The 26479-nt window shown below is 42.2% G+C and overlaps 1 protein-coding gene across 4 annotated transcripts in view; it reads right to left on the bottom strand.

The window, feature by feature from the left end:
- The window catches only part of TESK2 (testis associated actin remodelling kinase 2), a 115877-nt gene that overhangs the window by 16593 nt on the left and 72805 nt on the right, over window positions 1–26479 (bottom strand). For 3 of the 4 annotated variants that reach the window (XM_050961143.1, XM_050961144.1, XM_050961145.1), the window contains exons 5-9: window positions 17527–17673; window positions 6808–6890; window positions 4444–4519; window positions 2642–2725; window positions 48–134 (exon numbers count right to left, since the gene is read on the bottom strand). In XM_050961143.1, coding sequence (XP_050817100.1) covers window positions 48–134; window positions 2642–2725; window positions 4444–4519; window positions 6808–6890; window positions 17527–17673 — 477 coding nt within the window. The remainder of the gene's footprint in view (window positions 1–47; window positions 135–2641; window positions 2726–4443; window positions 4520–6807; window positions 6891–17526; window positions 17674–26479) is intronic. The other variant, XM_050961146.1, reaches the window with a different exon arrangement.

Raw genomic sequence — 26479 nt, 5'->3', positions numbered from 1 at the left:
TTTGGAGGGCACTGGTTTGGCTCTTCCCTTTTGAGCAGAGTACTCACATTACAGCAGTTGAAGGTCATCTGAAGGAAGTCAGGTGGACAATCTCCCACCATGTGCTGAAAGGCATCATAATCTAATCCAAAATTCTGCACAAACAGAAAGTATCAGAGGGGTAGCTGTGTTAGTCTGGATCTGTAAAAGCAGCAAAGAGTCCTGTGGCACATTATAAACTAACAGACGTATTGGAGCATGAGCTTTCGTGGGTGAATACCCACTTTGTCGGATGCATGTCAAAGAGGTTTAACAAAGAACAAAATGTCCTGATGTACATTTCCCCTCTATTTCTCCAACCATCTTAATTTCATGGGATACTACATACAGTTATCAGGAATAACCTTTAACACCACCTCTGCAAGCTGCTACAGGGAAATAAGCATTTGTGAGAAAACTTCATACACTGCAATGGGCAGACTGAATTTCCCATGGGGATTATCTGCTAGAAGAGGCTTTCAGGAGAATGATTTGATTTCAAAGCCATCATTCTTCCTGAACTGGGTCATAATTCATTACCTTCTAGTTCCAGATTTCTGCACAATTCCAACGTGTATCTATTGTTTTAGTTTACAGCTATTTAAAGCAGGACAGAATTATGAAGGGACCCAGGTGTGACAGACTATGCACATATGATCACCACTTTTACAAGACTATGATAAATTTTGTACAAAGTATGCCTTGTGAGGTATCATTTGAAAACTCATAACCTACTGAACAGTATTATTCTGATAAAATTAGTGTAGCAGCATTGTATGTAAAGTTATGAGATTTTACGGTATATCATTGCTGTGACATGTTCCAAAGTTAGAAAAACAGCTCAAACCAGTTCCTCAAAGACAAAAGCCTAGTCAGCACCTCAACCAGGTGTCAGCATAATCAAATAGACTATTACCTGGGAAAATGGCCACTCTTTGGCAGGAAGAAGGGTATGAATGAGTTTTATTTGGGACTGGTTGAATGGTTTCAAATCAATATTAAAATGAGACTTAACAGATCCCTCAACATCCAATGAAAACTCGAGGGATCCAGAAGTCTGCCCTTTGACGGTGATCTGAACACATGCTGCTGACTGATTAGTGTCTGTTACTCTCAGGAAAAATAAGACAAGAAGAAGGGGGCAGAGGGAGAATGAAAGTTGTGGGCAGAGGATGGAGACAGAGACGAAATAAACTGAAAGGTAGGAAGGGATAGAGAAGGAGGAAAAAAGCAGCAGCAAGGGCAATAAAGACAATAGGACATGGAAACCAGATATTAGAATGAAAAGGGAGGAAAGTGAGCAGTAAAACATAACAGGTCATGAAACAAAGTGCAGAAAAAGACGAACCAGAAGCCTCTAGAAACAGGGAAAGTCTGGAGGGGGAACACCATGCAGATAGAATGAATGAGACAGAAACAACTGCCAAAACCTGAACGCTGATCAGAGAAGGGAATTCACCATGTTTAAAATGTTTTGAATCATGTCTATAGGTTTAAAAAGTTACGGTTATTGGCTTGGTCCAGTTCCAGTGAGACAATATATAAAATTAAAAGAACTATTTTTCAGATTTGGTCCTACCTTTGAGAACTTTGCAGTACATTTTATTATTCAAGGTGATTTTATGGCACATGCTGCTTTGCCACTGATCACATCAGTGGAGAGAACAGTGCACAGTTCGTAGACTAATACAAAGGAGATTTTCACATGCAATGTTGTTCATGTGGTTCTGGGAGCTCTATCCTGTATTATTACAATATTTGCCCATCATTAGTTCAAACTGTGTAAATGAATTGCATAGTTAGTCTGTGATATAACTGGAAACTTTAGATTTTCATCACAGCCAACTGATGAAATGGTCAACTTTGCAAAATTTTGCACTGGGACTAGTTGCAAAATCATCAGGTCCCTTAAAGTGTCCCCTTCTGAAGGGGGACAGAAGAAAGGAAAACACTTGCTTCACAACATCTTAAATCCTGAGTGGCTGTAAATTTTTTGAATTGGAGAAGGGGGAGGGAATTTCACATCAGCCCAAAGAAGACGACCAAAAACTACTCACAGATGGGGCCTGACCTAAACCAACTGATGTCAATGGGAGCATTTGCACTGACTTCAAAGGATTCTGGATCAGGTTCATGGTGCTTAACACAGTATAAACTAAAATAGGGCTGGGTCAAAATGTGTATTACGGCCACTTACTTGTTTAATAAAGAGGAGTGGCCCACAGAGAATGCTGGTCCTAGCATGCAGCATTCCATATTGATCCATAATGGAGCGCTGCTTGCTGAAACTAGCAGACTCTTCAAGCTGCCCCTCTGTATTAAACAGAAAGGTGGCTGCAATCTGTTCCATGTTATGCCAGTTAGGTGCAGCTCTTGGGCTTCTGGCAAGTTTCCAATGCAATCTTCCGTTGGAGAAGGTTGAGTAACCCTGTGCTAAAAATGTGGTCTCAGTGTCATTCTCTGCAAGAAGCTGTGCCAAAGGACAGATGCTTTGTCAGAGGCCCCCTTAATGGTAACAGCCATTCACCATGCCTTTGGCAGCCATGCTGCAATTATTAATGACCAAGCATCACTCATGAGCATTCCTCACCTCCCACAGCCCTTATACATGCTCACCACTTACCTCTGTGCGAGGGAGATAGTCAGGATCTGCCTGTGTCCTGGCTATAATCTCACAGAGAATTATACCGTAGGAGAACACATCCGCCTGAGAGAGGAAAAAATAACCACATAGCTTAATTATGAACACTCAGCCTTCTTATCTGCCACTAGGTTTCTCCTGACCACAGGGTGATTTTCAAAGGCTCTCCAGAGCAGCCATCCACCCCCAGAGCCCCACGACAAGTAACTGACAGTAACATTTCCTGCATTTTCATTTAGTAGAAACATGCTCACAGTGCAGTTATAGTAAAATTCCTGCACTGGAGTGTTACATTTCACTGCAGACACTGCTGCGCCGGCAGTGTAAAGACAAATGAAATCCTGCTCCCTTTTCCCGATGCAGTGTTCAGTCACAAGACAGACTCGTTTATCATTTGCTCTTGGGCGTCAGAGTTTCACAGACTCTTGCCATCTGGCATTTGCCCAACTTATTAAACCAAAGCAAACATTAAAGCCAGGTCTACAGAGCAGTAGCGGGGCGTCCCCCTCAGGGATCAAGGCATACTTATGTGACACTTAGCCCTGCCCTGGTCTACAAATACAAATGTATGTTGGTATAACTACATCGTTCAGGGGTGTGGAAATCCACATCGCTAAGTGACATAACTATGCCGACCTAACCCCCGGCTTCTGCTCTCGACAGAGGTACCGCCTCTCCGGGAGGTGGAGTACCTCTGCTGATGGAGCAGGTCTCCTGTTTGCGTAGGGAGCGTCTTCACTAAATGCTCCAGTGGTGCAGCTGCATTGGTGGGAAAGCTAACTCACAATTGCTTCTCCTTTAGACCTTTATGCCCCAAGGAAATAGGGTAAAGTGGCATTCTTAGGCTACATCGACACCACCGCTTGTCAGCAAAACTCATGTCACTCAGGGGTGTGAATATTCCACACCCCTCAATGACGTAAGTTACAGCGACATAAGTGCACGTGTGCACAAGTGCTATGTTGGTGGGAGAACTTCTCCGGCCAACAGAGCTTCGACTGCTCACTGAGGTGGTTTTTTTATGACAACGGGAGAGCTCTTTCCTCTTGGCATAGGACGTCTTCATCAGACGCGTTGCAGTGGTGCAGCTGCAGCGTGGTAATGTGTAGACATGACCTAAATTAGAAATGAAGCACCAAAACACAAGTTAAATAGCTGGAACTTTGATAATGCTTTGATGTGCTAATGTCTGTGCAGCTCCTTCAGTTCTGCAAACTAAAGGTGGAGGACACAAGACACACTGGTGTTGAATGCTGGCAGAGTGTGGGACTTTACCACAGAGAGTGGCACTCATGGGAGGAAAATCAGCTGACAGCTAGCAAGAGTCTCTGGGATGCCAAGTGGATAAAGCTGCATTAAGCAGAGCTTGACTGAAAATATTGTTTTCTAGGACCCAGTCACCTCTTCTCCACTGCTCTCCTTTGACAGAGCCATTTCCCAATGCCTCAAAAGAAGGGAACTTGAAAGCGTTTTCCCTAGCAATTTTATCTGGGCATGTCAAATGTAGAAATTCTACCCTAAAATGTGGATCTTTTATTTTTCAATTAAAAAATAATTGCAAAAGTCCACAAGGACCACTTAATTCTATCTAGGTTTCTACTGAGCTATAGTCAGAATCTGTACCCTCACTTCAAGTGTAGAAAATCCTTTATGACAAACTCTGCTAAGGAAAGTGCAGTAAGTCACAGTGGCAGGACAACTTTAAAGTTCATGATATTCCCAAACCTCCAAGGCTACACTGAAAAGAAACAGCCAATATCCACGCTCCATTTAAACATACCCACCTTTTCATTATAAGGCTCATCTCTGAGAACTTCAGGTGCCATCCAAAAGGGTGATCCTACCACTGGAAGCTTCTCACTTTCCACATTCAAGAGCGGTGGGGGAGGCAGAGAGAGAGAGAGAGAGAGAGAGAGAGAGAGAACACTAGTCAGCAAATACAAGGTTAAAACATTTCATGAGCATCTTTCAGCACAGAAAAAACAGAGAGAGTGGTTTCCATATAATTCATTTTGGATTCTACTCTTTTGTACATGGAAAGGATCTGAGAGTCCAGGATGGTACACCTCTACCCTGATATAACGCTGTCCTCAGGAGCCAAAAAATCTTACCGCGTTATAGGTGAAACCGCATTATATCGAACTTGCTTTGATCCGCCAGAGTGCGCAGCCCCCCTCCCCTGGAGCGCTGCTTTACCACGTTCTATCCAAATTCGTGTTATATCGGGTCACGTTATATTGGGGTAGAGGTGTATATGAAGGAGCAGGCTGTTGCAATTTGCTGAAATAACTTTTATTTATTTCATTTTCTGTAAGCCCCCTCCATAGCTCTAGACTCTATAGCCATAAGTCTGTGGACACCCTCAGCATCTAAGCTTTAGCAGAGTAGGTCCCTTGACCTATGCTGGCTCACAGAGATCTTTATTTTCAAGTACATTTTCAAGGAGGGAAAGACTTTTTCCTTGTGTTATGTGATTGGAGAGCTCTCTGTGAGCTGTTCTGAAAAGTATTCCACCCGGGAAGTCTTATCCCTGACAATGTGATGACAGGCTGTCCAGATTCAGAGAGGTTCTGCTCACCAGTCAGAAAGAAGTCAGTCTGGTCTGAGGCCCACACAAATAGAAACAAAAACCTTGAAAGCTGACTTGCAAATTTTATTAAAGATTTTCAAAAATTCACTAAGTAGCGTTATCTGGTGAATCCCCCATTGAGCCAAACCTAAGAGAAGCAGTCAGTACAGAGATGATTTTAATTTGTATTAACCTGATCTATGATATCTCCATACATTTGGAAACTGCAGTCTTGTTCACGAACACATACAGCAGCAGTGCAAGCTTGCTGCAACGTTGATTTTCAAGGACCGCCTCTAAAAACTGAGCCTCTGAGGTTAGTGATACCTACATTCTGTGACAGTCCCTTGAGACCTAGGGCATATTGACAGCATACTGTACATTACATGGCTGCACTTTTCAAATCTGAAAACTAAGTTTGAATTAAAAATGAATAATGCAGTCAGTACAGTAGCTCTTGTGTTATTTATTTTGATACTAAGTTACATTTATTTTAGGCTATTCCCACATTCTTGGTTTCCAGGGTATCTCAAAAACGTGTGCTGAAAATGCATCACTGCACTACCAACTTTGTAAGAGAAAGGCAAGCTGGAAGTTTTGGTGACTTGGTAATAGACTGCTCAGGCTTTTGGCACCTGAAGGAATTGGAGGTAGTGAGAGATTGAGAAATAAACGCAGGATGTTCCTGCTGAATTTATCAATAGTAGAAAAAGTTAACAGTGTTGACATTTAAACTGTTTCAGAGTCAGCATCCTATTGAGATGAATGGGGAGCTTCACAACTCCCTGAGCTATCATTTTAGATTGTTTGCAGTCTCAGTAAAACAATACTGTGTTGTTCATGTTCCTGATGTTTTCCTTACAGTCATATAGGCTAGAAGTTATTTTAATTACAGCTTAGATCCTGAGGCATAAGTTTTTGACAAATTCCATGACCCCAGAATCCTGAATACCCAGGACTATATACAGATGGGAAGAATAGCTTAATCAAATTCCTGGCCTCTGTACTGGACGGGGGGAAAAAAAACCCAGCCAGCTGCCAATTGGGATGGTGTTTTTGAGATTCAGTCACTTGTTCATTCCTCAAATGGACGGAGATCATCATCTCATTCCACAATAGGCCAAACCAACCATCAGACAGCAATACCTCTTAGTTCCAACCCTGAATTTCAACTACTAGACCAGAGGTGAAAGAGGCCTATACTTTAATGGTTTTTGAACACTGGCTGTGAATCCAAGAAGCAGCTAATTAAAAACATCTGGAATCACTGAAGCGAGGATTCAGTATTAATCACCTAGATTCAGAATAGAAAGTTCTTAACAAAAAGAAATAAATCTAACCTGCTGTGGAGACCTATTGAAATGCCCGGTCGAGCTCTCGGATCATTGGAGCATTGAAAGAAAAAGTGCCACTACCAAAGTCTATAGTTCACAGTAATAATTAAGAGCTTGGAGTGGATGCCCATCTCCATTTAGGTTGTAGCTCCAGACTGAAATCAGAGGCAAACCTCAGGCAATCAACTCCATAGATCAGCACACTCTTACTCTTCATCTTGATTAGTACTGAAGAATCCACATACCTGCAATCAGGGATTTTCTCAGCTAAACCGAAGTCTCCCACCACTGCCGAGTAACCATTCTCATCACGCTTTATTAAACAGTTCTAAATTTAAAGAGAAAGGAGGAAAGTTGAAAATATTGTCTTGGTTTGAAATTCCATATTGTTTTCAAATTTGGAGCAAGATTTTCAAAGCTTGTTTTAAAGATATTCATTTATGAGAGACTTTTGTTTGTACCCAACAACACACAAACACCGAAGTCAGGCACGTGCCCTTCAAAGATTCAGTTGATGCAACCAGTCTTGTATTTTGTTAATAATCCACTCAAATTTGCTGAGGCAACAGACAACCAGAGGCAGCAAGTATCTAGGCTTCAGCAAGAGCTAAAATGATTTCGTCCCTGTACTGGTAAAACCTGAAATAAACACTGTTCAACAAGACAAGAGATTCTCTATGGGGTATGCCAGGCAGGACTAGAACACAGTACACCCATTAGTAGGCTTTACAGTACACGAGGAAAAGCATGACCTTTAAATATTTTCATACTGTAATTTTGCTACATTAACCATTTACGAAGCTGTATTTTAAAGGTACTTGTTGATTTACACTAACAGTTTCAGGTAGAAAACAAGTTACAGGAAACTGAATGTACTGCTAAGTCTCAAATCAAGTCAAATACATAGTCCCACTGCACATTTAAAGGATGTAGTTGGTAGGAAATAGCTAATCAGAGACTTAGCATCTTTTCCTTTCTAAGGCCCCCATTCAGCAAAACATTTAAGCATGTGCTTAGCAGACTCAGGACCCGTAGCATTGGAGCACAGACAGTGTTTTGGGGGAGAAAATGAATGAAAGGATCCGTGCAAGGTATCTTCCTCCTCACTGAAAGAACTGGCAGCTGGTCTCTTGTTTTCCTGGGTTTCTCTGACCTCCTCATTTTGCCCCACTCCCTACAGAAGAATTCATTCCACTTCTGCATTCCTTGCTCCGTGCCACCCACAGAAAGATACACTGGGCAGTGACAGTTAGCAATGCCTCTGCAGACTTCCCCAGGGTGGCACCGTGCATCACGAAACTCCGTTTGCTAGCTTTATACTGCTTGGATGCACAAAAACTCCTCACCAATCCCCACCGCGTTAGCTTGTCTGAGTGAAGGAACTGCTGAGGATAGTGATGCTCTTGTCTGAAAGATCAAGTCCAGGTCACCGTTGATTACATCCAGAGCTGACACTAGCACAGTCCATAAAGTAAATACATTTTTTCTCCTTCTGATTAAAAGGTTAAGTATGCTGCTCTCATGAACACGGTGCCTTAGATTCCTAGTTCCAAAGTCCTGTTTGTTTCGTGTGACTAAACTATAACAAATAAAGTTCACTTTGGGATTCATACATTTTTACGAGGGTAAGTGAACCACACTGACCCGAAGTGCACGTCAGTGTCTCAGTTATGGCCTCTGTTATCTCCTGTCAAAGCCCACATTCACTCAGCTTGCCAATGTTTAAGGATTTGTTCATTGTAAAATGCATTTAAATCCTAGAGGGATAAAACATCTCAACTCTTACTGTAAAGGTTCAAACTGAGGTGGCATTTCATTGTATTCTGTACAGAAATAAGCATGTGCCGACACTAGAAAGTTCACCAGTACAATTCTTTCCCATGGTAGATGCAGTGTCATGTTTTAATTTCATTAAATATTCAAAGATCAAATTTCAAAAAGAATGTCAGGTTTAAAAAAATAATATTCTATAAATTCCAACAAGTCTTCTAACTCCAATTATTCATATGAATGGAATTTTTAAAATCTAGATTTTACTTCTTGCCATTAATACTATTTTTTTTTCCTTTTTGTATTTCACTCAGTTTTGTCAGCGAGAATGGATTCATTTGTTTCACCTTCTGGCTTTCATGTACTAGCACAATGCTCCAAAGTTTGGTTAACAGACACTGCAGGGGAACATATAATCTAAATAAAAACTGTTTTATTGGAATTAAAAATATATGGAAACATTTCTACTGGGTTTAGGTTTTGCAAAACCTTATTTTCACAAAAAGCAACAGTGGGCCTGTGCCAACATGACAGAGTGATCTTGTAACTCCTCAATGCCCTGGTCACAACCTGTCCCAATGCCAGCAATATGTACCAACTCTCAGTCTAAAGAAATTACTTAATGAAGATGTATGGCATTTTTATCAGCCTCAACTCCCAAGTGCAACATTAAACTATTGCCAATAATGCACGTGTAATACATAATCTGATACATGTAACACAGCATAGCTCCCAACTGATGTTTGCTTACAGCTGTAAACTCAATGATATGTAGGAGAATCTGCAAAACTTGCAAACTGGGTTCTCTGAGGCAAAGGGTGGCTCGAGAGTGGGCCTTTTAAGAAGGCCACACTATGCCACGCTAGCAGCACCTCTGAGCTCTCTGTTTGATAGTTTTGCCAGTGAGCTCTCACATAATCCCAGAAGACAGTGTGAGCATCCTGAGGCCTCAGATTTTACACACAAAGCATTTATCATCAACTGTGCTGCCACACTGTGCTGCTCAGGGTTAAATCCAGGAAGATATCTGAACGCCTAAATTTTCTTGCTTTTGTTGATGGAAGTCTGAGACCTTGTCTAGCTGGGAAAGCTGCTCTGGTAGAACCTGAGGCGTGAATTTAAAGAGAGAGAGGGTATAACTACACTGCACAAAGGTGTGTTCTTAACTTGGGTTAAAATACCGGTGAGGGCGAGGCAACTCAACTTTTAACTTGGGTTAGCAGTCCAAGTTCAAGAATATAGGACTGCCAGGGTTGTATTCAAACTGCTTACCCAAGTTAAAAGCTGAGTTGCTGTGTCTTCAACTGGTATTTTAACCCAAGTTTTCTCAACTCGGGTTTAGTCCACACTTTTTTGCAGTGTAGACATACTATAGTTAAACCCATAGGGACACACTTATTTCTGTACAAAAGTGGCTTTTTTGGTTTTGCTTAAATCAATTGGGAACAGGTGAAATATGACACTCAGCCCAAAATAAGGGTGTCCCTTCAGAGGTTTACATTAGTTTAATTGAAGTGATTAATTAAATCTGTGCAAGTTTGTATGTAGGCAAGCCTTGAGTCTTCAAACCCCACCTATGGTGAAAACCTGGACCCACTGAAGTCAATGGGAGTTTTGCTATTGATTTCAATGGGACCAGGATTTCACCCTTAGAGTTTCCTGGATTCATGCCAAACAATAGAACAATTTTCTGAAAAAACAGCATTCCACACTGATGTGCTTCACTCTATATGATATGGTATTTGGGTCCAGACCTCCAATAAGGTTTCAGGAATATTCTCAGCACCACTGAATTCATCTTCATCCTCCAAGCTTCACTGGAACTGGTATGCTGCAGTGTCAGTCCACAGCATGTGCAAGATAGTTAATGGACCTTTGATGCAATTATTGAAAAGTCTCCTGCCGGTCCCATAATAAAAAATACGGATGATAGGAGCTGCATTCAGAGTGGACATCACTATGCATGCATTCTCAACTTCCAAATTAATTTAAGATAAACACAAAATACAGGTATCAAAAGAGAAAAGTCTGTATTATGGGCTAACCAGTGGAAAAGTGGCTAAATTAAAATAGAGAAACTATTTAGTAAAGAGAGTGCAACACACAGAGTACGGTTACTCCAACACCTGACCAAGCTGATCTTGCTCAGGTTCCGGAGAAGGCAAAAAAAAGCAATTACATCAGTGAAAAGAAGTTTTATGCCAAGTTCCACTAATAATATACAGAGTTCAAACCTCTGTCTGATGGAAAGGCTGACAGCAGGAATGGCCGATGAAATAAAATGCTAGGCTGCTTTACAATATGGCCTTTGACAAAGCTCTTCCAACCTACCATTAGACTATTTGTGTAAGACGCAATCCAATAAAACATGAATTCTCTATGCTTTCTTGTGGGACACCTCCATAAAGAGGCTCATTGTTTCTTTTGGAGGTTTACACAACCCAACACCACCATATTTGACTTTTTTTTTTTTGTTGTTTTTAAATGGAGAGACTTCAGTCCTCGCTGAGACAGTCACTTCAATAAAAGAAAGGAACTCTGTACAACAGCCCTAAAGGGTTAACATAGCTGTTTATGCAGAGACAGATGTGAGAGAACATAAAGGCCCCTTTGTATGTTATGAGAGCTTAATATCTGCTTTGCACAGCATAATCCTACTAGGGCAAATGCAACACTATTTTCCATAAACATGGATGAAAATAATTAGATTCACAAACTTCAGAGTTAAAAATAAGTTGTTCAGACCAAGCATCTCCACCATTTTATCTTTCACTATGATACAGAGTGAGGCTACGACATGCAGAAAAATTCGGGAATGTTACTCATTCACAATCCTATGAGGACTGCTACTTAGTTAAAATACTTAAAAAAAGTCAACTGGGACGTGTCAGCTGGTTTTAAAGAGCCATCCTATCAGGATCAAAAGCAACGCTGACAATGAAGTGTAAACAGCAGCAACTTCATAGTCCCAGTAGGCAACGTTTAAAATTACAGCATGTTTTCCAAAGGACAATTTCATTTAAGCCAAAAATTACATGTTGCATTTAAATAAGAGTGTACCAAAACTGCATTAGAATTACTCACATTGAACGACAACTTTGTGCATGTGAACATTGCCCTGCAGTGTTGGGATCCAAATACCAGCATTGTGCTAGTACAAGAAAGCCAGACACTAATGAGGACAAAAAATGACTGTAAAACAAAATTTGAAACTGAACTGCCTAGTTTCTTTTTAAAAAAGAAACAAGCACTACAGGGTGAAGAGTATGATCCCTCCACACCCCCTCCTCACCCCAACCAGATTATTATAGATGAGGCTGGTAGTGCTACCTGTTAAGATTGCCTGACACTTCCCATTCTAAGACCCTGTTTTCAGTTGTTTGTAACTCTGTCCAAACAGTAGTTTGGGTTGAAATTTTCCACAGCAGGTATCTGCTTCAGGCTGATTTTTTCTGGAAAATTTCAGATAAAACTGTTCAGCTGTTTCCAAGAAAGAGGCATGGGGAAAATATGTTTTGCCTGTGTTAAATACTGGTAACTTTTTTGCTGAGAAACTCTAGCATCTCCATCCTTAGGAGCAGGGAGTTGAACCTTGGCAGGCAGTGAGTGACCTGTGTGTCAGGGATGTGTCTTTTGCTTTCCCCCAGGATAATCCAACCAAATCTGACAAAGTTATAAAAGTATTTGAAAAACTGCAGTTTGCACAAGAGGAAATGGAACAAATGCCCACTTTTGTCAAAGAAGTGGAGTAAGGAGGAACATGCGGTGCAGGAGCAGCGATGCCAGCCCCATGTGGGGGCTCGGGAGAGGGGCAGGCAGGGCTTGAACAAGCAGTGACACCAGCCCCAGCCTCGCATGGGAGGCAGGCAGGGCTTGGGTGAGCGGCTCAGGCTAGCCCCACACATGGGGCTGGGGGAGCAGCTTGGGGCTTCCACATTCCTGAAGAAAGAGGAGCAATTAAAAAAAACCAAAACAGCATTAAAATGATGGTTCCGCTCACCCCATACCTACACAATTCAAGCCATGCCACAGTGTTTCCATTCTAAGGCTAAACCATGTCAAATCTTTCCTGAATTTGCAGTAAGTGTCCTGGCATCGATCCAAAGCCACTTGAATACCACAGGATGTTAGCCATGTCTTCAAAAGCAGTAGCCAAAAGGCACTTGGCCTACATAGTTCATGTGTGTCTGCTCCAGTTAGTTATTCTGACTTGGTTTAAAACCTGACAATGGGAACAGCCTCCTCCTCCAAAGCAAAATTCACTCTTAACAGCACGGTGTACATTGAAAAAGAATAATTTTCACAGCATTTTGTTTCAATTTGAAGTATGCTTAACTAACACAATACTACAACATGAAATACAAAAGTCACTGTCTTGAAATTCACAAATATCTGTCCATTTGAGAGCAGAGATTTTGTACATTTCTCCTCCGAAGAACAGAGAAGACAAGGACCCTATCTAGGTATTTGTGTGACCACCAACCCCTTCACCACATAACTGGAGGAAACACAGACAGTACTGCTTGGCTACTCACAACACAGCTGTTGGCTCAAGCTTTTAGCCTGCCAACCTCCATTGTAACCTATTTAAAGCACAAAAGGTAGAGTTTATTAAAACAAAACCTACTGGTTTTGTGGATCAATTCTGATGTTTTCTCATAGCCCTTTCCATACCCCATAATCACAGATTGTTTTACTGCTGCACTACTAGCAGGCTCTCCTTCGAGTGGAGGATTTTCTAAATTAGGATGTGCCATCAGGCCTGAACAGGTGTGCTGCGGGATTTTTTGAAAAAAAACCTACATGTGAGAACAAAAAAACCCTTTCCTTTATTTTAATTAGTGTTGGAGCCAGATCACATTCTGTACTTTTGCTCTCCAGGATGAGGCCCCTTTCAAATATTATGCATGCATCATATTCCATTCCCCAAAGTGACATTAAGATAGAAAATTTTGGTCTGCGGAGCGGGGGAGTGGGAGGGGAAACGAAGTCCCCCACCCATCCTGTGAGCAACATGTCAGCTCCTTTGCCCCTCCCCACTTTTATAGGCTGGGGGTGGGGAAAAGAGCCCGTGGAGCTGCCCCTCCCCAGCCTGGAAAGGGACCAAGGACCCTGCTGCAGCCCCCCAGAGTTGGGAGAAAGGAAGAATCCCAGGAGAAGCAAATGTGAGGTGGGGGGACTGAACTGAGGGCAGGGGCAGAACTGATGAGGACCAGACTGGTGGAGGGTGAGGACAGAACTGATGCGGGCCGGGGAGCAGAACTGATTTGGAAACTTGGGGCACAAGGCTGATTTGTAGGTTGGGGGGCACAATTTATTGCTGGGCAGGGGACAGGCAAAGGTGGGGGTGAGAACTCCTGCAGCAGGGGCTAAAATCTCATAGCCAATACATTTGGGAGCATGCAGCATTAAGATACTCTCTTGCTCTGGGGAGGGATGGGGCAGTTCACCAATTGTTAGACAAAAACCCCAATATAATCTCTTTGTAAATAACCACATGTTTGGGGGGCCAATCTCCTGATTTGTTGGGGTCTGACTCATTCATTTTTTGATCTCTTGAAGTTGGCAATACTCTGTGTGGGACTTAACGATATTGCATTTAAAAACAGAGGAGAAAGTTACACACACTTTGAGAAGATATTTTAGGAATGAGAAGAAATGATTAATTATTAACTGCTTGTCATCCCAAAATATTATTCTTAAGCACATGTCACTGTCTCCACTGAGCATGGTTTTGTCCAGAGTTTTTAAATTTAGCTTTAATGTTAGTTTCCACTGTTGAAAATGTTAATTCTGGCACAAAAGACAGATGACAATATAATGTTAGCCACCATGGTTGTTTTGATTTTAACCCTACTTTGGCTCATGAACATTCATGAGTTTATTTGGAGAAAATGTGGTGGTGTGCCTCAAAATAATTAAAGGTGTCGAGATGTGCCGTGGCAGAAAACAGGCTGGGAACCACCGATTTAGACCATTCAACAACGAACAGCATTGAGGTGCTGATAGGACAGATACCAAGAATAACAGTTATGCAAAGCTTTAAAACAATAAGAGCATTCACAGCGGTCTTGAAAAATGGATTTTCATTTGATTACTCCTGCAGGGTTTTGATTCTGAATGTCAGCACGTGTTCTCTTTACGTACATTGGTTGTTTGATAGAAAGACGGAATAAAAAGGAGCTCCTAGGCTGCATTATCTTCCCCAAAAAATTTTCAGAGCAGGGGGACTAAAACTCTTTATGACCTGGGAAGCTGGAAAATTATTAATAGAATACTCTTATGGAGTACCTATGGTTAATCAATATTGTACATCATTTTATTGCATGTTCTACAGTAACTGAAATCTTTCGGCAAGTTATGTCAAACAATTCAATCTTCTGTTTCTTCAGCAACTAAATATCTTTTGAGAAGTCAATAATCAGACTTTTATACTTTTGCATCTGAAAGGCTCTTTAATACTTCACAAACTGCTTAGAAGAATCATTTCACCCACCAATGATGTGTTTCTAGGATTAACACATCTGTTTAACACCATGCTGCAACACAACGTAACAGTTTAGGTCAGACACTGGAGAACATTGTTCATGGAATTGAAATTGCAAGGGGAAGTTAGTGAGACAGAATTATCCAAATACAAAATTGACTAGGATACTACTGCTAAACCTCTACTCTACAGAAAGAAAGACTGTACTCACCTGCATTTAAGAATTTATTGTGCTAGAATTTTATAGACACACACGCAACACTTTCCCCAAGTTTCAAAAAAACCCTCTATTTATAACAAAATATTCCCAGGGAGAAAAATCATCAACTTTGAGTTAAGATTGAAAGAATACATCACTTCAACCCAAACACGTTAGGAAACACTACAATATATCTGTCGTTTTCTCAGGAACTGTTACGACACACAAACAGCCTTTCATTCTGTCCCTGTAGAACACTCAGGAAGAAAACCAGCTTTAAAGATCCACCCCACAGGTTAATCTTTGCAGACACTACTGAAACCAGTTCCTTGCCTACACCTGTGTCATGAATGTCACTGATACATCTCAGTATTTTGAGTTGTTCTTGTGGTGGCATTTCGGGAACAGGCTCCATATTGAATGAACGACCCTGGCTGTTCATTACATATTTTTTTACAAAAAATGCACAAAAATGAAAGTTGAACCTTAACTTTAGTGTTCATCTCAGACAGGAGTTTTTTTGTTGAAGTGATATGTCTAAAAAAGTTCTAGCTCCAAGTTTTGTTTTGTTTTTTACCAAAATTTATCTTATTTTTTAAATCACAGAGTTGTTCAGTGACAGGCATCCCAACAGACCTGCAAGCTATACCATATAGACCAGTGGCTCTCAAACTTTTGTGCTAGTGACCCCTTTCACACAGCAAGCCTCTGAGTGCGACCCTTCCCTTACAAATTAAAAAAAAACTCTTTTTAATATATTTAACGCCATTATAAATGCTGGAGGCAAAGCGGGGTTTGAAGTGGAGGTTGACAGCTTGCGACCCCCCCCATGTAATAACCTCACGACCCCCTGAGGGGTCCCAACCCCCCGTTTGAGAATCCTTGATATAGACACTATTCCTTCCCAGGGCCTGCAGACTCCACATGTGACTTCCTCCCTCTATTTCCACAAAGTTAATCCTATGGGGAAGGAGGGCTTGTCTCCCTTTTAGCTCATTACAGACCATGTGATGTTTTAGGTAGACTGGTCAACTCTTGCTGACGTTAGGTGGAGAAAAGGGGAAATGTGAAAATGAGACGTAAAGAAGATAGCCAAGGTTAAAGGTATGGAGAGACCAATACTGTTCTACTTTTCCCACTGGACACCACCTGGGAAATACAAGAAGAAATAAAAAGCAACGGAGAGATTTTAAAATGGGTTTCAAGTAATCTCCTCAATTTAGGGTGACCATATGTCCCATTTTGGCCGGGACAGTCCCCTTCCAAGGGGAGTAGTCAGCCTTCCAAGGGGAGTAGTAGGGACAAAAGACATATCTGGCTTTATGACTAAGCTTGATAAATTTATGGAGGGGATGGTATGATGGGATAGCCTAATTTTGGCAATTAATCTTTGATTATCAGCAGGTAAGTATGCCCAGTGGTCTGTGATGGGATGTTGGATGGGATCTGAGTTACTACAGAGAATTCTTTCCTGGGTGCTGGCTGGTGAGTCTTTCCCACATGCTCAGGGTTTAACTGATCGCCACATTTGAGGTCTGGAAGGAATTTTCCTCCAGGGCAGATTGGCAGAGCCTGGAGGTTTTTCGCCTTCCTCTGCGGCATGGGGCACAGGTCACTTGCTGGAGGATTCTTTGCAGCTTGAGGTCTTCAAACCACAATTTGAGGACTTCAGTAACTCAGACATAGGTTAGGGGTTTGTTATAGAAGTGGATGGGTGAGATTCTGGGCCTGCATTGTGCAGGAGGTCAGACTAGATGATCATAATGGTCCCTTCTGACCTTAAAGTCTATGAGTCTATTTTTTAAGCCCTGCCCAGCTGGCCCAACTTTTTTTTTTTCCAAAAGGGGGCATCTGTCCCATTTGCTCTTGCTGAATTGATCAGTTGGCAAGAAAAAACAGGACAAATGCCCACTTTTGTAAAAAATGTGGGGTGTGGTACAGAGGGGGTAGGTGGAGATGCCAGCCTGGGCCTGGCAGGGGGGAGGGGAAAGCAGCGCTCCAGCATGTGGGACCCCCGCAGGGTTCCAGCAACTGGGCAACAGTCTTGGGGGGGGAGCGGGGGCCCTCGGACAAGCAGCTGGGAGTGTGCTGTTTTCTCTTTGGGAAATATGGTCCCCCTACCTCAACTCCTTATATGATTTTAATCCAATTTAGATTTTTATGCTTAAATGCTCAGCGTTTTAAATAAATTACTGAATGTAATTATGAATTAAAAACTCAACTGTGCAGCCACCTTCTCAGAAACCTTAATCCAAACTCATTTACAAGTGACCTTCCTTCTAAGGTTTCTGGACAAACTGTTCTCAACATCATTTGTTCTGTAAAATAATTTTAATCCTATAAACTGTTTCAACTTTCTCTCACAATCCCTTAAATGACATTTTATGTAACAGAGCTTCACTGCTGGAAGGGGGTGAAGAACCAGGCAACTGAGGATATTAGCCAGCAAAGTGGTGCTTTTAGAGCACAATATCCCTTAAATAGTTCCATGTGTTATATAGTTGTTACCTTTGATGTAAGATCCCGGTGGAAAATGCCTTTATAGTGAAGATAACTGAGTCCTAGAGCAATGTCATATGCCAATTTCACCCTCACCATCCAGGGCAGATGCTGGTTACCATCTAACAGCTGTTCCAGATTACCACAGTTGATGTACTGAAAAACACAAAACAAGATGTGCCATTAAAAAAAAAATTAACAGCTGACCTAGGTGTTAACAGTTCAGTTTAGAGTTTTAGGGTGTTTTTTTTTTGGTTATTGTTTCTAAGAGAACACATCTACCTTTCTTTGGAGCCAAAACACTGACTCAGAACAGCACATGGCTGTTGAAATTCTACTGTTAGGCCAGGATGGGAGCCCCCACAGAAACAGTGCATGTACCCAGTGGTTAGGTAAAAGACTATTCTGCAGCATGGTATCTTTCAAAATAGGTGACTCCAAAATCTAGATGGAATTATTGGGTACATTTCAAGATTAGCTGAATCTGGAGATATATTCAGAAACAATGTCAATTAATTTCACTGCACTCGCTGTCCTGAGAGCCAGGAAGTCCACGTGCACCTGGCATGAGTACACACATGCAATATTCTCTCCCTAGCATTTGCTTTCTTCTTTTAATATGCTCTGACCAAAGGTTCATGTTTTAGTGTCAATGCATTATCATGTATTGACCTTGCAATTAATTAGTTTTTACTATTATGCAACAATCAGGATGACGCGTGAGCAAAGAGGTTATTTTCTAGCTTTCCAGTCTAGTTAAGAGATCTGAAAAGAATTAAAGAAAAAAAAGAAAGGTCTTTGGCTTCATGCCCAACCATTTGGGCCAGATTTTGGGAGCCCACAATGATTTCCCGTCTTCTCATGCCAGGACGGTCAGTCTCATGAAAGCGGACCAGTTCGTCATTTATGGGACTGGTCTAGGACACACAGATATTTGCCAGTTTAGGTCATCTCATCACCGGGAGAAGGTTATATTCTCTTCACAGGACAGTTTTTCCAGGCCCTTGATCATTCTCACTCTTCTCTGAATCCCGTCTAGTTCTGCAATTTTAGTTTGGATATTCCAGATAAGGCCAAATCACTGATTTATGTGAAGACGTTACAATATTTTCTTTATTATTCACCATCCCATTCCTTATGCATCCTAATATCTTATTAGCTTTTTTTCCCTTCTTTTTTTACCACAGCAGCACATTAAGCAGAGGTCTCTACTGAGTTGTCTACAGTGTCACCCAGGTCCCTTTCTGGATTTGCTATAGTTGATTTACAACCCAGTAAGGTGTATGAGTAGTTTAAATTTTCCTCTTTCAATGTGCATTATTTCGCATTTATTGGTAGTGAATTGTCTGCCATCCTGTTACTCATTCTCTCAAGATCCTCACAGTTCTCTTTGGTTCTGAGAAACCTAAATAACTGTCATCTGCAAATTTTGCTACCTCACTAATCACCCCCCTTTTCAGATCACTAAAATATATTAAACACTGAACTTAAGAGTTCATGGTGCCTTGTGGCCCTAGCAGTTAACCTTTTGCCAAGATGAAAACTGACCATTTAATCGTACTCTGCTGTGTGTCCTAGCGAGTTTTCAAGACAATCATTCAGCCTCTGTGCCTTAGTTTCCCTACATGCAAACTGAAGTAATGCTCCTTATCTACCTCACAAGGGGGTTGTGAGGCTGAATTCACCAGTGTCTTTGAGGCACTTTGATATCCTGAGGTGGAAGGTGTTAAAGGAGGGCAATGTTTAATTATCCTGATTGTCTAATTCAGTGGCTCTCAACCTTTCTGGACTACTGTACCCCTTTCAGGAGTCTGATTTGTCTTGTGTACACCGCCCCCCCTAGTTTCACCTCACTTAAAAATGACCTGTTTACAAAATCAGACACAAAAATACAGAAGTGTCACAGCACACTGTTACTGAAAAGTTGCTGCCTTCCTCATTTTTTACCATATAATTATAAAATAAATCAATTAGAATATAAATATTGTACTTACATTTCAGTGTATCGTATATAGAGAAGTATAAACAAGTCATTGTCTGTATTAAGTTTTAGTTTGTACTGACTTCACTAGTGCTTTTTATGGTTGCCTGTGGTAAAACTAGGCAAATATCTAGATGGGTTGATATACCCCCGGAAGACCTCTGTGTACCTCCAGGGATACATGTACCCCTGGCTGAGAACCACTGGTCTACTGTGTAAATCAACACTGATCAAATAGAGCACAGCCTATCTCACCCTCCTGACTGGACAAAAGTATCTTGATTATACCCCTAACCTATCTGGGGAAAGTGGTGAGATGAGGACTAGGAGGGGCCAAAATTAATAGTGGGAGGAAGACAGAGCTGCAGTCCTCTTGGTTAGGGTTGACCAGGTTGGGAATGCAGCAAGGCCAACTTGATGGCCTAGTTTCCAAAGCTCTCCAAAAATGCTAGAGGTGATGTGAAGAAGTGTATGGGGGGCATGACTGTGCACACTCACCCACCCCAAGATTTCTGCCTTCCATTTAGCACAACGGTTTTCGAACTGTGGAGTGCACCCATTGCCTTCTGCCAGGAGCAGGCTAATCAGAAGCTCCTGGGAGCCACAGGGCCCGCTTGTGCGCTGGGCTCTCCGTGCAGTGGGAGCCATAGCACTGGCTGGCTGCCCAGCAGCCCTCCCTGCCCTGCTCCCTGAGCTGGGCCACCTCTGCACGGCTGGTGCCCCGCAGGCGGCACAGCTCCGAGCTGCGCCCCAGACACACTTTTGTCTCTTCACTAGCCGGTGACTCCCCCTGCATATGGAGCACGGTTGCCACGAGTTGCTCCCTGAGGCACTTGTGCGTCACTGACCTGGTGTTTTTGGCTCTGCTGTTGCTCCTCAGCCCAGAGGCGATGCATGGGGGGGGGGGTCACATGCCCCCCCAACCTTTAAATTATGCCCCCCACTATCAAGAGTTACCTGTCATTTCTGAACAATACTGTTTAGCCTTTAGTGTTTATCTGCTGGTCTGTTGTATACACAAAGAATTACAAATATTCCATCCGATTTGCTAGTGCAACCAAAGAAAAGGAAGCTTTGTCCCTGAGACTTGCTGTTTACCCTGCTACAACCACAAACGAGCTCTGTGTGATAAGAATATGCTGAAGCTACGAAAGTCCTTCTTACTTGACGAACACTGGACTTTCCGACACAAAATGAGAGTGGCTGCAGCACAGCAGTTGTCTCAAAGCAACACTGCAGGGTAACAACAGCAGCAGGTACTGGATGGGTATGTCTACGCTGCAACTAGACACCCGTGCTGACTCAGGCTGCAGGGTTGTTTAATTGTGTAGGCTTCCAGCTCAGGATGCAGCCTAAGCCCTGGGACGCTCCCTCCTCACAGGGTCCTAGAGCCCGGGCTCCAACCAATGCCCAGATGTCTCCGATACAATTAAACAGCCTTGCAGCCTGAGCCCAAGTCAGCTGGCATGGGCCAGCCGCAGGAGTCTAATTGCTGCGTAGATATATCCTATGCGTGTACATGCAAGCGGGGGATAGATCATGTCAGGTGGTAAGAAAGAGTGAAAGGAAAGGATGTTGCGGGGAAAAGTTTCATAAAGCGACTTCACAGCAAAACTGAGAAACATCTAGACCTTTTCATGACAGATATACAAATTCTGTATCATTAACCTGCAACGCAACAGACACTGATGACAATTAGATTACAAAACTAACAGTAACAAGAGAGAAGGGTTCTGTTAAATTCATTTGCTAGATATCCAAAGAAGTTATTTAGTTTCATATATGTTTTCCCTTCATTATGACTCAATGCATCAAGATTAGCACTGGCATGAAACAGACCCTAGTATTGCAGTTAAGGTAAAAATATCCTGTTCCTACACATTTATCCACAGTGAAATCTAGCCATGGTCTTGTTGCCAAAGTGACAGCTAAGCATGCTGGTTCAACAGAACCAAGTTTCTATTACACCTCTTTTTAGTGTTCTCCCCTGCCCCCAGGCCCAGGAGGGTAACCTCCATGAAAGATCGGTTGTGCAGGAGCATGATCAAGCCTGTGTGCGGTGTGGCTCAAACACAGATTCCCAGTCAGGCCTGCGATAGCATAGCTTCATGTTACATGACACAGCAAGCAAAATAATCTTTTACTGAACTGTAGCAAGGGACAATGTGAGCACAATTTAAGTAGTTTTGCTTCTGTGGGCACGACGTGAGTCCATGACAGCATCCCTACAGGTTATCTATAGCTGTACTGTCAAGCCCAAGCATTCAAAAGTCATGAGGCAGGCCTTAAAATACCATGAGATTCTGAAAAATAGTAAGTGCTGGCAAATAAACAGAACCTTTCTGGTTGTTAGCCTTTAGGATTCATGTTTTCAAGGTTTTTCCCTTTGAACAACAAATTAAAAAAAATATGTAATTGAGAACAGAGAGCCTTGGCAACCACAAGACTCCTGCTGGGACTTGTATAAAGACACCAATATTGCTAGATTTGGATAAAATCATAAACAGTTGGCAACACTTTACAGATTCTGACTCAACCACAGGGCACACAGAAAACCAAAAATGAATACACCATATAATCCCACTAAAATATACTTAAAGCTCAGGTCTAGCAGCTATGACAGCAGCACAGGCAGTTTCAACACTGTCCTCTGCTGCACTGGTCATCCCCTTCATAGTCACACAACTGTGGGCTAAGACTGAATTCAGGATCTCTGTCAACAGAACAATTCAGTTGAGTCACCTTCAGCCAGGCCACCCCAGACACTTATCTGTTACACTACTCACCTATGCTATGACCTTAGGTTACGCCTCAGGGCAGGTCTACACTATGGCAGAGACTGACACGCTGACATCCATGCACCAGCGGTCGATTTAGTGGGTCTAGTAAAGACCCACCAAATCAACTGCAGATCGCTCTCCAGTCAACCCCTGTACTCCTCCCTCGACAAGAAGAATAAGGTAAGTCGAAGGGAGATTTTCTCCCATCGACCCCCCCGCGGTGTACACCCCAGGGTAACTCAACCTAAGGTATGTTGACTCCAGCTACGTTATTCATGTAGCTGAAGTTGTGTACCGTAGGTCAACTTACTGTGGTGTATAGACATAGCCTCAGTTAAATCAGACACAAGGTAAGTGAAGTAATATCTTTTACTGGACCAACTGGTGGAAGGGACAAACACTGAGCTACGCAGAGCTCTTCCTTCGGTATGGGGAAATTAACCAAAGCATCTGAGCCAAATACACAGTGGGACTGATTGTTAAACATAAAAGGTAAAGAACACAAGAACGGCCGTACTGGGTCAGACCAATGGTCCATCCAGCCCAGTATCCTGTCTACTGACAGTGGCCAATGCCAGGTGCCCCAGAGGGAGTGAACCTAACAGGTAATGATCAAGTGATCTCTCTCCTGCCATCCATCTCCATCCTCTGACAAACAGAGGCTAGGGACACCATTTCTTACCCATCCTGGCTAATAGCCATTAATGGACTTAACCTCCATGAATTTATCCAGTTCTCTTTTAAACCCTGTTATAATTAAAGCCTTCACACCCGCCTCAGGCAAGGGGTTCACACTCACTGAGCAGCAGGCTGTATTACAAATTGTTGTAATCAGCCATAAAACCAGTGTCTCTGAGAACTCCACATTTTTAGTTTCCAGCAGAGTTATGAATTTAAATATAAGTTCATTTAAGAGCATAGTGATTGTCTGGTTTCACCGATATAGTTGTTGCTGAGGCATTTGATGCACAGAAGTTAGTCCAATTAAGAGGTATTGCCTCATATACCTTTGTCTCTCTCAGATCCTGGGAACAGCATGGCAACACAACACTGCCAACAAACCTTATTTATATAACACCTTAAATACAAAAGTATTGGGCGAGGATTATAGTAGAAACAGAGCAGCAAGTCAAACAATGGTACAAATACAGTATTTCCCTTTGGTAGCAAAAATGTCAATGCTCTACAGCACTAGCCTTAAGAAGGTGGGGAAAAGGACAGTATGTTTTGAAAGGACATTTAAAATGATGAACTGGGTGAGAAGTGAAGAATGGGAAGGGCTGGAGAACTGGAACTATGGGAAAAAAAACATTTGGCAATAGCAGATGCAGAATGAATAGCAGCAAGAAATTGAATGGAGGGACTGGGAGGGGAGGAGAGGTACCAGATTGAGTGACAGAGTTGATCTTACAGTGTAGCACAGAGAAAGTAAACTAAGAAGGGGATGTTAAAGATAATGCCTGACTGCATGATATGCAACAGCATGGAGAGGCTGAAGCATGGGCTTGGGCAAGCAAGCATAATAATACCAAAGAACTACAGGCATTAAACTACAAGTGCATAGCCCAGGATTTTGGCAGCATCAAGAGTAAGAAGCTTGCAGACCCACATCATTCCTAATGCTAGAGGTAAGTACAAATTAATCCTTGTGTTCAATAATAAAAGGTAAGATCAGCTCTTTTTACACACTGGATGTTATGCGTATCAAAAAAGTTTTAAAATAGCCCATTTTAAAGGAAAATGGAGCACAATGTTCACTTTCCATATTTTAACCAGACATCCATCAAATTCATCAGCCTCTGTGACTGACTAGACTTAAGACCAGGGGTCTCAAAGTCCCAGCTCGCAGGCCATCTGCGGCCCGAGAACCTCCCCACTGCAGCCTGCGGAGGACACCCCCATGCAGCCACGCTGCCAGCTCTGTCTGCTGCAGGTGCCGCCCCCTGCAGCTCCCATTGGCTGGGGGAGAGGGACAGCGATACCATCACTAGTCACTGGGCAGAGTCAGCCATGGAGGCACCGTCACTTTTTTCCACAATGAACATAAACAGGTCAAAATACCGAACACAACTATCTGATGGACACCTTGCTGCAATCCTGAAGGTTTCAACTGCTCAGTCACTGAGGCCAAACAGCAACAAACTGACAGAACTGAAGCATTGCCAGGTGTCTGGCAAACACTAACAACTCTCTAGTAGGCAAAGAATTGTATAAAGTCGTATAAGTTTTATTATTTCTAAGACATTTGAAATAAAAAATACAATAAAAACATTTTCTTTTTTGAACACCATCTCCAGTGACATTATTGGCCTGCTGGGAGGATTTGAGGACTTGTACTGGCCCTAAGGTAAATTACGCTGCTCGGGACTCTTGTCTGCAAGACAACTAGGCTATTCTAGCCAGCCAACCTACCCTTCTGCCTCAGCAGGCATAATTAGCTCCACGGACTGGGCACCTACCAGTTTTTATAACTGCTTTATCAGCTCAAATATGCAGGCTTGGAATACCAAAACACCATTTTAGCATAAGCTCAGATATCAGCTAATACAAACTGCCATGCTGTAGCTCAGATTACAGGGTTGGTTTTACTGTTTTTAAAATTAAATCAAAAAAGTTCTGCATTACTATTTAAGAAATGTACAATTTAAAACTAAAATGTATATGCAAGCCATCTAGTCCAAGCTGCTCAAGGCAGTGATCTTATCTCTTACATGTCAGAAATGCCTACCACACTGCTGGCACCACACAAATAGTAAATAATCAAGGATGAAAAGCAGACATTGGATGTTTGAATTTGGGATGTGCCAGGACACTGGGGAACAAGAAGGGACCTGCATAACCCACTACTGAGGGTGCGTGTTACACAAGTGCATTGCAGGGCATCAGATGTGATGAAATTACCTATGTGGAAGTCATGAAAAGAACTATAACAGAGTGCATCATAGCAATGGGGTGGAGCAGGCAAGTACCTCTCAAGTATGAAGCTAAAGAGACCCTGCACAGGGGATCACAGAGGGGCCCAATCATGGGATTTAAAAAAAAAAAAGTTAATTATCAAGCTCACAGTCCTAGTATGCTGTAGGAAGTTGCAGCTATTTATAGTAGCTGGCCAAACTTTCTGGTGTGATCAGACAGGCAATGTGACCTAATGGTTGAGCATAGGACCAAAATCCAGGACATCCAGTGGTGTATCTGTAGCACTGCCAGCCATTCACCTATGGCCTTGGTCAGATCACAAATTGTGTCTTTTGCCCATCTCTAAAAGAGATAGTTGTGTGGGCACACGCATGGAGGGTATTTACTTTACCAAAGGGTCACACAAATCAGTTTGCACTGCTCTGTGAAGTGCTACATAATGGCAACAGTAGTCAGCACCTAGATATAAAAAGTGGGTGGGAAGGTGAGGACTGGAAAGGAAAAAAGTGTCTTCCTACACCTTGCTCAATAGCTCCAATATCCTTTCTAGTCAAGATTTGCTCAATTCCATCCTTTCCCCTTTTTCCATGATGTTCCAGCTAACTAAAATTTGTTTATTCATTTACTGGTCTGATAGCTAGAAACAAATTACTATAGACTAGGTTTCAGTTGCTGGTGTACGGTAATAAGAATGTACATTCTTGAAGAAAGGCTTGAGGAAGCTCACTACATATTCATATCCATGCTTAAAATATTCCAGGAAATGAGTTTATTTTGCTGGAGCCGGAAAACACTCCCAGTATATTTATGCAACTGACCTTGATAACCATTTTTCCTGTCTTTATAGTAATAGAAAAACAGAAATGAGAAACAGTCTAACCAACAAAAGCAAACTTATAATCTGCATGCACCACCCATCTGCACCAAGTAACAACCCAGATTTAGGCACAATGAAAATAAGAACATTAGATATTGCAAACTAATACTGGAATGGAGTGATTGCATATGCACGGAGGAGACAAAGTACCTTATTGCTGTCACAGGCAACAGCAAGAGCAACTCTACATTGAGACTTCAATCAGTTCAGCAGAAGCAGAGCCCGACATCTATACCCAGAGTGTACTAACTCCCACCAGGCAGTATCAATTCTTGAGCAGTGATTGTGCCCTGCACTGTACAAATAGAGGAAGATTTATTTTCTGCCCCAGATTCATATTGGTAATTTCTACCAGGGTGGCTAAAAAGTGGATTTTTTTAAATTTTTGTTACTTAAAAAGTAACCTAG

The sequence above is a fragment of the Gopherus flavomarginatus genome, chromosome 7, assembly GCF_025201925.1.
Source record: "Gopherus flavomarginatus isolate rGopFla2 chromosome 7, rGopFla2.mat.asm, whole genome shotgun sequence".
NCBI lineage: Eukaryota > Metazoa > Chordata > Testudines > Testudinidae > Gopherus > Gopherus flavomarginatus.
Note: the sequence above shows the minus strand (reverse complement) of the source record. Positions and strands in the feature narration are given on the sequence as shown.